This window comes from Artemia sp. Qi Xiang Cuo, chromosome 2 (genome assembly GCF_049724085.1).
Source record: "Artemia sp. Qi Xiang Cuo chromosome 2, ASM4972408v1, whole genome shotgun sequence".
Taxonomy (NCBI): Eukaryota; Metazoa; Arthropoda; class Branchiopoda; order Anostraca; family Artemiidae; genus Artemia; species Artemia sp. Qi Xiang Cuo.
The window spans coordinates 28,619,787-28,636,697 of NC_142795.1; the positions used below are offsets into that span (position 1 = coordinate 28,619,787).

General features: G+C 36.2%; 1 protein-coding gene across 6 annotated transcripts in view; it reads right to left on the reverse strand.

Moving 5' to 3' along the window:
- Positions 1 to 405: 405 nt before the first annotated feature.
- Positions 406 to 16,911, reverse strand: part of LOC148955094 (prolyl 4-hydroxylase subunit alpha-1-like) — a 31,910-nt gene continuing 15,404 nt past the window's right edge. For all 6 annotated transcript variants that reach the window (XM_089100237.1, XM_089100230.1, XM_089100221.1 and 3 more), the window contains exons 3-4: positions 6,027 to 6,192; positions 406 to 1,499 (exon numbers count right to left, since the gene is read on the reverse strand). In XM_089100237.1, the coding sequence (XP_088956363.1) occupies positions 1,429 to 1,499; positions 6,027 to 6,192 (237 nt within the window). In that variant the 3' untranslated portion in view covers positions 406 to 1,428. The remainder of the gene's footprint in view (positions 1,500 to 6,026; positions 6,193 to 16,911) is intronic.

The window sequence follows — 16,911 nt, forward strand, 5'->3', positions numbered from 1 at the left end:
TAGAAGTTAAAGCTTCCAAACTGGGTAAAGACCCATCAGAACTTAATTTAGAAAATTTCCAGAAGAAGTTGGTGTCAAATAAGTTTGAGAAACAGCAAGAACCTGTTGTATCTTTTCTTGGATTCTTACTGAGAAAGCATCGCTACAAGCCTGATTCTGTTAAAATAAATTACTATTATTTGTTCCCAAATATAAAACATCCAAACTTGACAGAAAAGCAAATAAACAAGAACCTTAATAATGTGCTTTTCCGGGATGATTATATAGGGAAACTTTATGACCTCCCCACAAATCAAACAGAAATCATAAAAGCTGATTGTTAATTTCCAATGTGCACTCTAGTAGCTTGTATATTTATTTTTCTAAAATAATGCAATTATAAAGCCGGGGTGTTATTTCAAGGGGAAGGGGGGGCAACTGTCCCTCAGGGACCTTAGTTTGCCTTCACCCCCTTCAAGACCTTAGTTTGCAAACATTCGACTAGAAGCAAAGACCTCAACTAGAACCATAAACATTTTCCAATATTCATTTCAATATAAAACAAACTCTTAAACACACATGTAGCAATTATCAAAAACGGTTTTTCTTTTCCAAAAAAAATAGCAGGTGCTATTTTTATAGTTAAAAAAAAATCCCAATCAATTAAACTTTTCCAAGGTGAATTACAATATCTGAAATGCTAAATCACTATTAATCTCTGTCGAAAAAGATTGCTACGTGTTCATATTTCTAACAAATTCTATTAATTATTGCTTATGTTTCGGTTATTGTTAACACAAGATTAATTGAGCAAACTTTTAACAGTTGTGCGTTAAATTAGGGCAAACATTGCGCATAATTTTTCGTTACCTATACATTTCTACTCATAATTAATTTGTTCATTCAATCGTCATTTGTTCTACGTCTCAAAATAATTGTTTTAAACAAATGGTAGAAACTTCGCAGGGCTGGTATAAGTCCTGCAATTTTTGTACTTTGTCAAATTTGGTTGCAAATAACTTTATCTTCAAATAATGATCATTATGTGTTACCATGAAGAGAACTTTAGTTTGAGACAGGATAATCACCAGAGCATTAGTTTAAAGGCTTACTGACTACATTTACTTTAAAAGTGTATTTGATTTCAGGTGAAAAAGTTTACAGCCGTTAAGAAGATAAGGGTTCTTGGGAAATTGCTCAACAACAACGCTGTTATTATAGTTGATAATTTCCGCTAGCTACTGGTGTTGCCAACTCAGTCTTTCAATATCGATGCTTGCTATTTTTTGGAATAAAGCAGCCGAATAGAATTAAATAAAAAAAAAATATTAAAAAAAAAGAGGAAACGTAATTAAAACCCTGAAAGTTATGGTTTCGTCAATTTGGTTCACTTCTTTTAGTTAGAAATTTTTACTGATTTTCCTAAACTTCCGCGTTGAATAACTACCATCAACCATCAAATCCAAGTTTACAAGGCTTGTGGAATTCCTGTCCTAACTCATGAATCCATTCGAAACTCACTAAAAAAGAAAAAAACATCAGTAAAGCTTCGCAAGTTTTGAATTCTTGAAATCAGTTCCAAGACTGAGTTCAAATCAATCTTCAACTGATCTTCTTTGCCTAAAAAAGAGAAATAGTTTAAAAAACTGACAAGACAATAATTGCTATCGCAATCTTCTTCGAGTTCGATTTTTAAGCCACTTTACAACAAAATTGGCAGGCTGATTTCAAAACCATAGATAGTTTTCTTTTGACATATCAAATTTTGCCTCAAATTCTTTTGTGAATTAGATAAAAAAAAACACAAGTTTTTTCGACTGAAAGTAGGAAGCAACATTAAAACTTAAAACAAACAGAAATTATTCTGTGCATCAAAGGGCTGTCCACTCCTCAACGCCTCGCTCTTTACGCTGAAGTTTTTCATTGTTTTAAAAAATAAAGTTGTGAGAAAGTCGAACTTTAGCGTAAAGAGCGAGGCGTTGAGGAGTGGACAGCCCCTTTGATATACGGAATAATTTCTGTTCGTTTTAATTTTTAATGTTGCTCTTTACTTTACTCTCAGTTGAAAAAACTTGTTTTTTTATTTGATTTCTGATCGTTTTTTAAATAATCCTAGGAAATCTGGCCCCTCCCCGGAGAAATCTTGACAATTTCCCGGAGAAATATCCTCTAGACAATTCAATCCCAGTGAAAATTTACCGCGGACAATTACTCTTAACCACTCCGCGCGTAAAGTTGAAACGGAAAAGAGAAAGCAAGACATATAAAAATAATTTTGTATAAGAATTCTGGCAAATTCCCGCAGTGTATAATTTCCCCTGACAAATTGACTCCCTAGAAACTTCCCTCCCCATGGAAAATTCCCCCGTGGAAAACCCCAAGCATAAAATTTGTCCCCCCCCCCACACCCAAAAATGTATGCATGGATGCCCATAACAAATACTATGCGTAAACAATGGACCAATTTTATAACTTAAATACCTTTCCCCTGGGGATGAAGAGGGGTCGTTTTATAACCAAAGGCATGATTATTGGGCCTTTCAACGATGATGGACAAAAGGGCTATCTCAAGATTTTGATCGGACAATTTTGCAAAAAAAGGGGCACTAAAACTTTGATATGCTCTGATATGCTGAATCTGATGGTGCGATTTTTATTGAGATCACTTGACTTTTAGGGAGTGTTTCCTTCTTTTTTCTAAAATCAGATAAATTTTCTCAGGCTCGTAACCTTTGATAAATAAGATTAAAGTTAATACATTTTAATGATACATATTTGAAACCAGCATAAAAAGCCAATTCTTTTGATATATCTATTGGTATCAAAATCCCGTTTTTTAGAGTTTTGTTTACTATTGAGCCGGGTCGCTACCCTACAGTTCGTCACCACGAACTGTTTGATACGAATAATAATAATAATAATAAACATACAACTTAGTGCTTTGTATTCAGAAAAACAAAAAACAACCAAAAGACAGGGAAGTCGAACAATTCATTAATAATAAAATTATCAATAATAACACTATATCACAACATAAAAATATGGGTAACTAAAAAGAAAAATAGAAGCAAGAAAAAAAGAATTCTTAAAGCAGGTATAAAATAAAAAAGCCTGTAATGAATCAATGAAAGTTATTATATCAACAAGGTAAAAAATAAAATAAAAATAAAATAAAAAAAACTGAGAAAAGTTTTGTAACGCCTGATATACTGTGGTGAGACGGTGTGTCTCCTGCTGATATAGTAAAGTGAATTCCGACGTCAAGTTCAAGTTGTAGTAGGTATGCAATGTTAGCCAAATTGAATTTATGATTTTACAATAGAAAAATACTAACTTTTTTCATCCCCCCCCCAAATACTCCGATCTCTTTAAGCTTTGGCCCACGCATGGTTATCATTACATCACATCTCAAGTTTCTGTTCTTTTTTTTTCTTTTTTTCTTTTTAACTCTATATATTTCCAATTTTCATAGCCTATTTCCATAAAGGCTATTCTAAAATTAGTCTAGATAAAATTTAGTTGCACAGTTTAGTTGAAAATTCAATAAAAGGAAAGAATGACAGACATTTACTTGATTCCTATCGGAAGCATCTAAACAGCCATAGTTTCTTTTGTTATATGCAGTTTCAACATTCACACACAAATGATATACACCAGTGTGTTTGCGTGGGGGAGACGATCTTGCCCAATTAAGAGAAAATCCAGAGCTCACCACGAAGTATGCAAATTCTACTACTAGTAACAGCTCACTGCAGCACCAAGCCATCTGAGACCAACACAGCTACGCACGCTCCTTTTCCATCCAAATCTATCCAAAGTCTCTCTCTTTACATCCTCCCCAGAAGTTCCCATGCCCCTTAAATCTTTCCACACGACACCCTCCTGCCCAATTTGCGGACAACCAAACGTTGCTTGGCTCTAGACGGTTAGCCGACAAGGACAATAAATAACACAATGTGCAAACAGTTAGTTGAATTAATTATGTGAACGAAGGGAAGCCGTGACAAATTTCAATCTAGTTAGCCTGTGATTTGCAAAAGCCCTGAAATACATGATGCAGTTTTTACTTTGTATGATGAATATGCCAGGATGTAACAAGAAACAAGTTTAAAATAGAATATTCTGGTTGACCGTCAGCTACATATCCTTAGAGGTAATGGCGGTCGTCCAGAGTTAGTTCCAATGCAAATTGGTGCATGAACAACAACCTCCACGTGCCTCTGTATATCCAACTAACCACCAGAGAGCCAAAAGCGTCAAAAGGTGGGTGAGTTAGCAAACTTTCCCTGGAACCCTATTGCTAAGAATGGAAATAGAAATCCAAGCTCAGATATAAGACTTCAATCCTTTCTGACCCCAGATCGTCTAAGGATGATTTCCTCTTCAGATCGTTGACCATGGTAGTATTACTATGGGAATGCCGTCTTCTGAGAAGAATATGTCACAAACCTTACATCAGCCATCTAACCAAAAGCAAGCTACTTTGCCTCGGTAGCTAGCGCCGTGCTGTATTCTTCAGTCTTAGCCCAAGACGAAGCCACAGATGATGAAATTAGATGTTGTCCAGGCAAAATAAATCCACAAAATTGGACGGTTTAAATCAGAGGTTCTCGATTATTTTTTTTTTTTGGGGTACACCTCTCTAAAAACATTTGGTTTGTCTGCAGCTGTCTTAATGCATCAGTTTTTTTTTTCAGAACTTTTGACCTTCTGCAGATATTGGAAAGCTTACGTTTTAAAAGCGATTACTCTATTGACAGCAAAAAAAAATAATTAAAAACAGATACTATTTTGGGATAAGTTAAAATATCATATTACAACTATTGTGATAATACCCATATGCAGCATAGACAGCCCCAAAGATCTTAGTTGCAGCAGGTGACCGTGGTGCAAAATACAGTCAAGGTTCGACATACAGTTGAAGTGCACTTTAATGTGGTTATGTTGGTCTCTCTCCTTTCATTTTTTTTTCTATGCTTTTGAAAAAAAGAAGAACATGTTTATAAAAATGAGGTCCTTAAAAAGGAGTAAAGCTGAATAGAATGCTAAAAATACTTTATTTTAAGTTTCCGTCAGGGGGTAATTTCTTCAAAGTGAAATGAAGAGATTCACCTTTTCAAAATGCACTTCTAAACTGATCTGTCTTGAAGGGTGCATCTCCTGTGCATTCGGTGACCTTGCTCTAGAAAAATAGTTCTTTGGTTCAAGATCTTTCTTCCATTCATCTCGACCCTGCTTCGTTACAAGTCATGCATAAGATCTGTAAATGAAAATATGGCTATTCGTCTCAACCATTGCCTCCAAAAAATATCATGGCATCACTCCAGGATCCTTAACAAAATTAGAGACGATTATAGCAGCGGCAAATATCAACTACTACCCTTCAAAGGAAAGGTTCGTCTGTGTATCAATAACTCTTTTCTAAGTCTATATGCAATCATTTCTTTCTGGCGAGCTTTCTCTTCTTGTGTCCCCATCGATGGTGGTTGGTGAACCATCTATTTGGAATAGTTTTCTTTAGGAGGTATTCCATCAGATCAATCTTTTGATTCCGTCAGGCTCAACATATACAAAAAAAAGAGCAAAAACTGACAAAAGATTAACGGCTTTCTTGGCGTATTCCCAGTGCTTCCCACAGTTAATTATGTTATAAATGCGTATTGTGACTAAAGAATCACCTAGGTTGTAAAAAAGAGAATCGTGGAAAATTTGTAAGATTTTGACAGAGCAAATACAACTCCACTTTTGTTTCTTTAGGAGACAGGGAGCTTTTCATAGTTTTGCCTAGGATATCATTCTCAAACGAATGCAAAACTATGTCTATACTACGTTTTGGTGTGTTGTTCCAGGAACCCTATTTAGGATCAGAAGGAAATCAAGTGCCTTCAATGATGCAAACAAATTCTCGATTGAAGATCTTTTTTAAGAATAAATGAAATGATTTTGAGACAATATATCCTTCTTACTACGTCCCCCAAATCATATACAGTTACTATCCATTCAAAAGTTTGATTTTTTTATAACAGCTGGGCAAAACTGAACATTACCCCATTTAGATCCTGTTAATACTGGACATGCAGCATGCTTGGTATTTTCATTTCCCTCTCCGTTAGGATGCAAATTGTACCAGAAAGCTGCTGAGCCTTTTCGAGGCCAGAGTGAAACGCCAATATTTGGAAATACAGTTGCACCGCCTGCTTCAACATCAGACATCTGTAATTAAATATTTAGTTAATCTCAGTTTCCTAATAATAAATGTTACAAATGAATTTGGGATGTCTACAATCTAAAATATCTATAAAACTAAGTAAAATTTAATTAACATTTCTCGAGAAAAATCCTTGATTATCCTTCAACTTCAATAGCTTGACTGATCCACAGCAATTTCTCTAAATCTATGTAAATGTATTCAAAGAATCTTCCAGTATTAGTCTGTCTTAAAAATAGCATATTATTTAGCTAGATTGGGTGGTCATACTTTGATTTATGCCTTTTTGGTGCAACATAGTAGAAAAATATCATTAAACTAATAGGTATGTTGATGAAACGATTTCACGTACTCAACTTTGTTTGCCTTTCAGAAAAACATGTCTTTTTAGATTGTACCACATTGAAAGTGATAGTGAGGCCTCGACAAGTGCCATATCTATGTTTCAAGAATTAAAATATATTGTCCTGACTCCTGACTATGTAATAAGGGGAAAAATTACAAAACTGTAAACTAGGTTGTATATTTTTTCTGGGATATATTTTATGCTGAATTAATTATCAAATCTCTATATATTTCTTCACTTAACTAAGTTAAAAAGGGGACAGCATCAGAATTTTATATTCAGATAAAAAGTGTGGAATTTTTTATTTTTTGCCAGAAGAGAGATTATGGAGGCGTGTTTATTTGTTGTCCCAGGAGTGAACGTATCGACTAAGTGGTCCTAGAATATCCGGAGAGGGATCATTCGAACGGATATTAAAAGTTCTAGTGCCCTTTTTAAGTAACCAGGACGGTTCGAAGCGCCAGAATTCGAACTTTTTATTGCCGTCTCGAACCGTTGCCGACAGGTCCAAAAAGGGTTCAAAATAATACCGAAGGATTTTACTTCAAAGAACAGCAGTCCAGAAGGTTTAGATATTTATGAAGGGTTTCTTATTAAATTTGCTACATTGTTTTCTCTCCTTATGCTTGTGCTTAAACTCAATTTTCACAATTTTCCTACTCTGAGCAAAAAATAAGTGTTGTTAAGACTGTAGCCCAATGAAGAATAAAAAAAAAACGATCCACTTTGTTATGTAAAAGAAAACCTGCGTTAAAGGTTACTGAAAACGGATTTGACTTTGACTTTATTGACTTTGTTGTTTTTGATCTGTTTTTATTTCAGGCAAACTAGACTTGGGAGAGTTGCTGCCACGGAAGATGAAAAGGAACCAAACTTTCCGGCCAAAGTTTACAGCACCTACTAACGCTATAGGATCAAAAGATGATAGTGACTGGGAAGAGGAAGTGAAACCTGAGAAAAAGCCAATAACAAAGCACAAAAATTTGGCACCTCGGAAATATACACTTGCCCAAAAAAGACGGTTCCAGGGAAATACATTCTTGCTCCCGTAGAATGGGAAAACAACACAGACACAGAACGTGAAGATGTAAGTTTTGTAGAAGAGATTACAGATAGAAGAGCTTCACAAGTGAAGGAGAAGAGAATGAAAAAGACACCAGCAACTGGACGAGGAGACTACAAAACTTTTGAAAATTCTATCTTGAAGCAAGCTGTTGAAGATTTCTTCATGGGACCGTCTGGGATGAAATTAATAGCAAAGAAGTACTCGATTCCTGTAACGACGTTGCAGAACCATATAGTCAAGAAAAAGGAGGATGGGTTCGAAGTAGGAAACGAGAAGAAACGAATGAGGGGCAAACTTCGAGGACCTTCTTACCTAAGTCTGACTGAGAAAGAAAAACTGGAGCAGTTTGTTTTGTGGAACAAGAGATTTTGTTTCCCATTATCAAAAGCCGACCTGCTCGATACAGTGACAATTATGATGGAACAAGCAAACCAAAGGGCTTCATCAGAGACTGGAAAACCGACCAAACACTGGTATTATTTCTTTCTGAAACGAGATCCTGCCATTTCCAAAAGAAAACTTGAGAATCTTCACGGTGGGCATTCTTCTGTAACCCGCAAAAGATCGTAAACTGGTGTCTCAACCATGAAAACTACTTGAAAGAAAAAGGAATTGAAGAGTTTCTGGATCCAAATGTTGAGCCCCCAAGAATATGGAATGCACATGATACAAGTTTTCTGTTCCTTCCTCACCGAAAAAAATGTTCTCGCGGAGTGGGGCAGCGACCAAGTTATACGGAACACAGGCATAAGGGACTGCCTCTGCGTCAGAGACTTGTTGGATGCGGGGCCCGAACTTTTGTGAAAGTATGAAAAATGTTCTGGTTCCTTACCTGAATCGAAACAACATCCAGAGACCTGTACTCATGTTTCTTGACGGGCATGCCTCTCATATTACGATCAAACTGAGTGAACTATGCGAAGCAGAACGAATTAAATTGGTAATACTGCTGACAAATGCTATGTTTATTCTGCAACCTCTCGATGTTGCCGTTTTTAGGAGCCTGAAGGAAAGGGAAAGACTTTTTGAGGAAAAAAGACTTGGAAGTTAGAGTCAGAGACCGCCAACGAAGGTTTGAAGTAAACAAAATAGGTTTTGCATCGGTGATAGCAGGATTCGTGCCAAACAATATGAAGAAAGAGGCTCTAAAAAGCGGGTTCCGCGCTTGCGGTCTATACCCGTGGGACATAGCCGCGATCGATTTTGAGAAGCTTGCAGTGCATGTTGAGTCACCTGACGATAGTATTTTCGTCGTCAACATCGATGACTTTAAGCAAAAAAATTACAGTCCTGCCTCAGGTCAACATGTCCAAGCTATGGAGCACACGATAGGAGACGACAAAGTTGAAGAGTTTCGGAATGTCGCCCGTATGCAGTTGAAATCAAAGCTGGAAGATAAGAGCCTCTTCAAGATTTGGATTAAAATGACAGGGCAGAAGGCTTTACAATCACAGAAAACCACAGCTAGTCCAACTGGTTGTTTCTCCCTGCCTAGTCAAAAAGAAGATGGACCTACCTCATCCCCCTTACCAAGTTGTGAGACGGAAACCAGGTCTACCTTGCAAACTGAGACGGGCCTACTTCATCCGTCTCCCAAACCTGTGCAAATAAAACAGTGACCGAACCCCCGAACTCACCAGTCAGTCAAGAAGAAGACCTTGATACTAGTCTTCTCACATTTGTTAATAGCTTCCAAGTTCCTGAGCCAGATATCCCTGTGGACGAGATCTTTAAAGTTTACAGTGCTGAAGACGGAGATGGTAAAACGCTTCATCAAGCTACACCAAAGCCCAATGGCACACTCCTCAAAAGTTAGCTTCTCAGCTCGCATAATATCTTGGACTGCTGTTAACTCATAAGAAAGCTCCTGTGAATACTGTCAACAGGAGGCGAGTATTTCATCAGCATCTTACAAACGAAAACTTTCGAGACCAGAAGAACGAAAAGCAGAAGCAGCCGTCTAAGCGTCGCAGTATGTCAGCTAGAAGTAAAGAAGCCGAGTCTTCATCAGTCCAGCTAAACACATCACTTAGCAACTTGAACTCAAGACACCGTCCCAGTGAGAAAGGCGGTCCCAGAGCCAGTCAAAGTTGAGCTGGAAAAGTACTATCAAGTTTGGTTCAGCAGAAAGAATGGCGAAAAGGGTTGGTTTATTAGTCGAGTGATAGGCCAAGACTTCCCCGACGAAGGACAAGTCGAGCTTAAATTCAAGAAGTGGTTGAAATTTAAAGAAAAAAACCTCAGGTCCCCTAAGATCGACGATATTGCAGTCGTCGCCGAAGAAATGGCGTTTTAAGGAGCTGTCGAACTAGTCGGATCTGATCCATTCCACCTCAAAAATACTAAAGACATGGAACTGGCCTCTGTTAGCTTTTGCCAAAAGTTTTGAACTGTGATTCAGCTATACCTATTTTGTATCTTTCTGTATTTTATCTCAATAATCAAAGTAAATAACCGAAATAAAATTACTTTCGAACCATTAAGGGTATAAAACATGGGGGTTCGAAAAGTTTTGAACCCTCAACTAGGAAGTTTTCGGTTATTTTCGAACCGGTTCGAAATCACCGGATAAGCATTCGAAAACCCCTGTCACTTCTTGACGGGTTCGAATTATTGCAGAAAATTGACCAATTGCGCATTTTTACAATTTTTGAGCAAGCTAATTACCGTAGAAGTGTAAATAAAAATATTATACTCGTGAGTGGTTCTCAGGGTTGCCACTCATCCGGTTTTTTGGGTGCCAAAATAGTGTCAATTTTGTAGAAAGTGTCATTTTCCAAAAATTTGCCGCTAGCGACGCTTCGCGTCACTTGCGCTCATATCAACAAGCTTTTCAAATTGAAAATTTTGGCCAATCCGCTTGGGATCACCCCTACGTGGTTTCCCGCATTTTTAAATTCTCCAACATGAAATGTCGGATCTAATGCCATCTATCAACTACAAAAAAGAAATTTTGATTTTACTTAGTCAGTGCTGATTTCCGGCTTTGCGCAGCACTTCCACTATTGTCAACTTTCCAGCCCCCCTCTTAAAAACCCACTAAAACACAAATGGTTCTTACTGTATGAAATGGGAACTCGTCCCACATAGTACTTTCTTCTCTTTTTTTCTGAGCAGTCTTTGTTCATAGCGTGAAAGGAACGGAAAAAGAAAAGAGGAAAAACCTTCAGTTTTTTTCTTTTGAGAAAACGGAAAAAAGGGACAGCAATACTCGTCTACATTGAGTTTTTCATCCAGTTTTTCCATAATATGGACTATCTAGATTATTACAGTCCATTCAGGTGCTTGAAACTTTTCTTTTCTCCGAAAATGCTGAAGAGAATGCCACGAACATAGATCGTAGCTATTGATGACCCTATGATAAACACAACTAATAGTGGTTCAGACACTAACTCTTTCAAATAATTTATTTGGCAAAACTAGTGGAAAAACAATAAGGCAGCTATATCATCTAATCTGTTTATCACAACCTAATCTGTTTATCATCAAATCTGTTTATCACAACCTGAATAGAATAAGTTTCACGAGAACTATTGCTACTCCCGTTAAATTTTTTTTATGATGTATCCAGGGACTAGGGCATAGGAACAGTCAACTAGCATTTAAAGTATCAATATGAAAATACCTTTATAATAAAAAACGAGCATTTAGGGTATCAGCGTGAAAGCACATCTATGATCTAAAATTAGTGGGAATGAAATAACTAAAAGAAGGAAGTGCGTCCAAATTCAATTTATGTAATGATGTAACATAAATTTAAGTAAGACAAAAAAGTGAAATTAGATTGTGATTTTGCTAATGATTGCATAGGATTTAAGATAATGGAAGTTTTGGTATCAATTTTGTTTTTAGTATGATGGTTATGTATGACTATTCATTTGTCCATTGCCAAGAGTTAAAAAAAAAATATGAAAAATATGAACGGAGATGTTAGAGCGCATTTTAGCGTCACTGGCCTAGTCACTGAAGAGGTCACTAGATATTCTTGGGGGACACCAGTGAGCTCAGTGGATGTTTTGCGTTGCTGAGTTGTTGTGTGATGTCACCAGTGAGCTTTTCAGTCACTGGGCTTCAAGAGCTCCAGTCACGGAAATCGATGAAAAGACGCGTAAAGTTAAGCAGTCACTGTCCCAGTGACTGATTAATATAGTAAAAGCAATTAGCACAGAGGCGCAAAAATATACCCTTAGCTGTTTTTGCTTTTTTCTTCTTTGAATTATAGACCACCCTCAACTAATATAACATAAAAATAGAATTTGGAACCACTCAAGAATTGCAAACCGATTGACTGACTTATCGTGTTTGAGCTAAAAAATTATTGAAACAACAAAAAATATTTGAACTAAACAACTTAAAACCATTGAAGGCTTCTCAATCACATGGCAGTTAAATGTTGGTCTCTGTCTTCTTTGTTGCCATGTATTCCGTACCGAGGATCACTGGGTGATCTTTGGTTATCAGTGATAAGAAAAAGAATATAAAAATTGCTCACACACAGAAAGAGACAAAAACCTTTACATTTTTCACCGCACAGAAAGATTCTTGCATCCAATAGGTGCCGCGCACAGAGTTAAGATAAGAATCTTAACTGACAGAAAAAGGATATCGATGCATTTCTACATTGACAGTTTTCCTTCCGGCTTTTTGTCTGAAAAATTTCTTTTTTGTAAAATAGTGCTACTTAGCGAAAAAAAAGTGTCACTTTTGCTAAAAAAGTGTCCAAGTAGTGTCAGGTGTCTTGAAAAGTGCCATTTAAAAAAGTGTTAAAAGTGACACTAAAGAGTCACCGGTGGCAACCCTGCTGGTTCTTTTACACGGTGCAAAAGTATTTTTGTTCTCATCATTTGATAGAGTGACAAGACATATGTGAGAACTGCTCGAATATGCATTTTTCAAAATAGGTTCGAAATATACCGGAAGTTATCTTAGGGTAAAAGACCTCTTTTCGGAAAGAACCACCTTTTTTCAACATTCCGGGAAAACAGAGACGGGTTTTCGGGCCGCCCCTATTTTATTGCTGCATGACGCTATGCAAGTAAAGTAACAACATCCCCGCCTTTTAACCGCCTTCTTGGTGATCACGAGGAAAAATTTGTACAAAAAAATAAAGGCTATTCTAGCTAATTAGAAATAAAAACAAAAATTATGGGTAAGTGGCAATGCAAATAAATATTGAAGGTAAGTTACAACCCACCATTATAGAAACAAGGTTAAGCGTGTATCCGTTTTTTTGGTGATTTATAAATTTGACGGTGTTTACAAAGAAAACAACAATTGTACACAAAAAGTAATTTTCTTCTAATGAATTAAATACAGAATTGCGGTACTTTTGCGCCACAAACCAGCGTAATAACATGGAATAACACGCACAAGAATAACACGACAAATTTTACTACTCTCCTCCCAACCCAAATAATTAAGTTTTATCATAAAGTTATTTTTTAATCTATATAATTTTTTTTTTTTAAGTGTTTTAAATGAAAGTAAGGAGTGACATTATAACTTAAAATGAACAGAAATTATTCCGTATATGAAAGGGGCCATCCCGTCCCTACACCTCTCTCTTTACGCTAAATTTTGACCCTGTGTAGCAACTCTACTTTTTAAAACAATAAAAACTTAAGCGTAAGGAGCAAGGAGTTGAGGAGGGGACAGTCCCTGTCGTATCCGGAATAATTTCTGTTCGTTTTAATGTTGTTCCTTACTTTCAGTAAAAAAAACTCGTTTTTTTTTTTAATTAAATTTCTGACGTTTTTCAACTAATGCAGGCTCGAATTTGGCTTACCGTCCATGAAAATTCACACAAAATTTGGATATTAATTTTGGCAGATTTATTTCGTATATAAAGCCCTCTTCTTAATGTCATGCTCTTTACGCTAAAGCTGTTAGCACCTTTAAAAAAGCTTCATATTGTAATTAAACTGCCTCCGTGTTTCAATTTTAGTAAATAGTCAAACTTTAACATAAAGGGCAAGGTATTGTGAAGGGCAATCCTTTATATATTGAGTAATTTATGTTTTTTTTTCAAATAATACTGGTGGATATGACTGACCCTCTATGAAATAGACCCCTCCCCCTCTCGGAAAACTCATCTACGGAAATGCTATACAATGTAAAATGCACCCTCTTCCTGTCAAATTCCCTCCAGCCAGTTCCATTTTAGCTAAGAATCCCCCCTCTATGTAAATTGCTTGCAGACGATTCAGCCTAAGAAATTCTCCTTTGTATCTTTTCATTTGAATAAGACTTTAATCTCTATCGGTTTCTCAATCCCTCCAGAAAAGCCCCCTTCCGTGAAAATTATTTCCCAGAAAACAAAAGACACAATCCTGGGTATGGCCTTGTCCCCAGTGTAACATTTCCCTCATAATATTCCCACTCCAGAAATTTCCCTCCCCATGGAACATTCTACTCATAGAAATGTATCCCGAGAACACCCCCCCTAAAAAATATAGGCTACACACTTCCTATATAACAAATACTACATGAAAACAATAGACGAATTTTATAACTTACAGGCATCTCCCCGTGCACTGTGGGGGGTCATTTTACAGCTAAAGACATAGTTGTTTTATATTTAAACTATACTGAACAAAACGGTTATCTCAAATTTTTTATTAGATAACTTCAGGAAATAAGCGTGGGAGGGGGCCATTTGCTCTCCACTCTTTTTAGTCACTTAACAAGGGCACTATAACTTTTAATTTCTTTTTGAATGATCCTTTTCCAGATATTCTAGGACAAATTAGTCAATACGTTCACTCATGGGACAACAAATAAACACACCTCCATAATCTTTCTTCTGGCAAAAAATACAAAATTCCACACTTTTTATCTGAATATAAAATTCTATAAGTGTCAAATGACTGATAAGTGTCAAATGACCTAAAAAGCCAAGCTACCAAAAATATGCTGTATGCTACCTATGAAATTCTGATGCTGTCCCCTTTTTAACTTAGTTAAGTGAAGAAATATATAGAGATTTGATAATTAATTCAGCATAAAATATATCCCAGAAAAAATATACCACCTAGTTTACAGTTTTGTAATTTTTCCCCTTATTACATAGTCAGGAGTCAGGACAATATATTTTAATTCTTGAAACATAGATATGGCACTTGTCGAGGCCTCACTATCACTTTCAATGTGGTACAATCTAAAAAGACATGTTTTTCTGAAAGGCAAACAAAGTTGAGTACGTGAAAATGTTTCATCAACACTTTTGCATTTTGCATTTTAGGGTTCTTTGATATGTTGAATCTGAGGGTGTGATTTTCATTAAGATTCTATGACTTTTAAGGGTCTTCCAGCCTTTTTTTGAAAATAAGGCAAAATTTCTCAGGCTCCTAACCTTTGATGGGTAAAACTGAATTTAATTAAACTTATACATTTGAAATCAGCATAAAAATTGATTTTTTTTTATATATCTATTGGTATCAAAATTCCATTTTTAGAGTTTCGGTTAGTACTGAGCTGGCTAGCTCCTTACTTACAGTTTGTCACCACAAACTGTTTGATAAGACTGGTTGTATAGGTCATATCTAAATTGTATATATTTGTCACCAATAAAATGTTACGTTGGATCTACGAGTTTTTTCTTGAACTTTATTAGTCATTTTATAATTAACATAAAAAATATATTAATGATAGCAAGACAATTTCTAGGAAGTAGGATAAGGGGATTGAACCCCCCCCGCAAAAAAATGGTTCTCCGGCACATAAAGATGTATTAAACATGCATAAATACAGTTTTGATTTTTTTACTGTGGTCTTTTTGCACCCCCCCCCCAATAGAATCCTGGATACAGCCTTGAATGATAGTAAAACTAAAATAAACAAACTCGAGTTTTTTTTATATACACGTGGATAAGAACCAGGTTTTGGTTCTTATCTGATTACTGTAGCACTAAAGTGTGTATCCACAGATTAAAATTAATTATGTAGTTAAATAAATTTTCTTCTTTTTGTTCGTGAACTAATTATATATGTTGTGGTTTGGAATGGAAAATTTACCCGTTGTGGACGAGTTTATTTGGTACTTATGCATTATAGATAAACCGGCGCTATAAACTGTACAAGGAAACCAGACATGGAAACCCGTCAAACGGGTATTTCATATCTAAATTGATAGTAAAGCGTGATTTCTCATTGCGTTTACAATATTTAAATGTCAACATGAATTGAAGTGATCAAGTATGTTACAGGTTGCATCAAGACATAGCTAATTGTAGACAGAGAAAAGCCAAGACAGAGAGTCCAAGTAATTGAGAGACAAAATGTTTAAATGGCAGGGGCACGGGTAGATGGCGGGAGTATGCATGACTCTTCATTCGATACATACTTCTTTGTTAGTTTTTGACAAGGCATGCCTGCCTAGAGTCTCTGGTATGTTGACCAAGAATTTTATTTCAATAATTTGGACCATATATCGATATCGAAACCTAAATATCAAACAGTTTGTGGTAACAAACTGTAAGTAAGGAGCGACCCGGATCAATACTAACCGAAACCCTAAAAAACAGAAATTTGATACAAATAGATATATCAAAAGTCAGCTTTTTATGCTGATTTCAATTAGGCTATACAAACTTCATTAGGTTTAATGTTACCTATCAAAGGTTACGAGCCTTAGAAAATTTTCCTGATTTTCGAAAAAAAGGGAAAACACCCCCTAAAAATCAAGTGATCTTAATGAAAATCACACGATAAGATTCAGCGTATCCAAGAACCCTACTGTATAGGTTTCAAGCTCCTATCTGCAAAAATGTGGAATTTTGTATTTTTTGCCAGAAGAAAGATCACGGAGGCATGTTTATTTGTTGTTTTTTTTCTACTTTCCAGGGGTGATCATATCAACCCAGCGGTCATAGAATATCGCGAGAGGGCTCATTGAACAGAAATTAAAAGTTATAGTACCCTTTTTAAGTGACCTAAAAAATTGGAGGGCGACTGTTAGGCCCCCTCCCCCACCCTATGTTCCGAAAATCAGTGAAAATCTACCCTGGAGAAATTTGCCAGAATTTTTATACAAAAATCTTTTAATGTCTTGCTTTCTCTTTTCCGTCTCAATTTTACACGCGGTAGGTTAAGAGTAATTGTCCAAGGTAAATTTTCAACGGGATTGAATTGTATAGAGGGTATTTCCGTGGAGGGGGGGGGTTTCCGGGAAGGTAGGGCCAGATTTCCTGGCATTGTTTAAAAAGCGATCAGAAATTTAATTAAAAACAAACAAGTTTTTTTACCTCACAAGAAGGGGCAGCATTAAAAATTGTGATAAATAGAAATTATTTCGTATATGCAGCGGATTGCCCC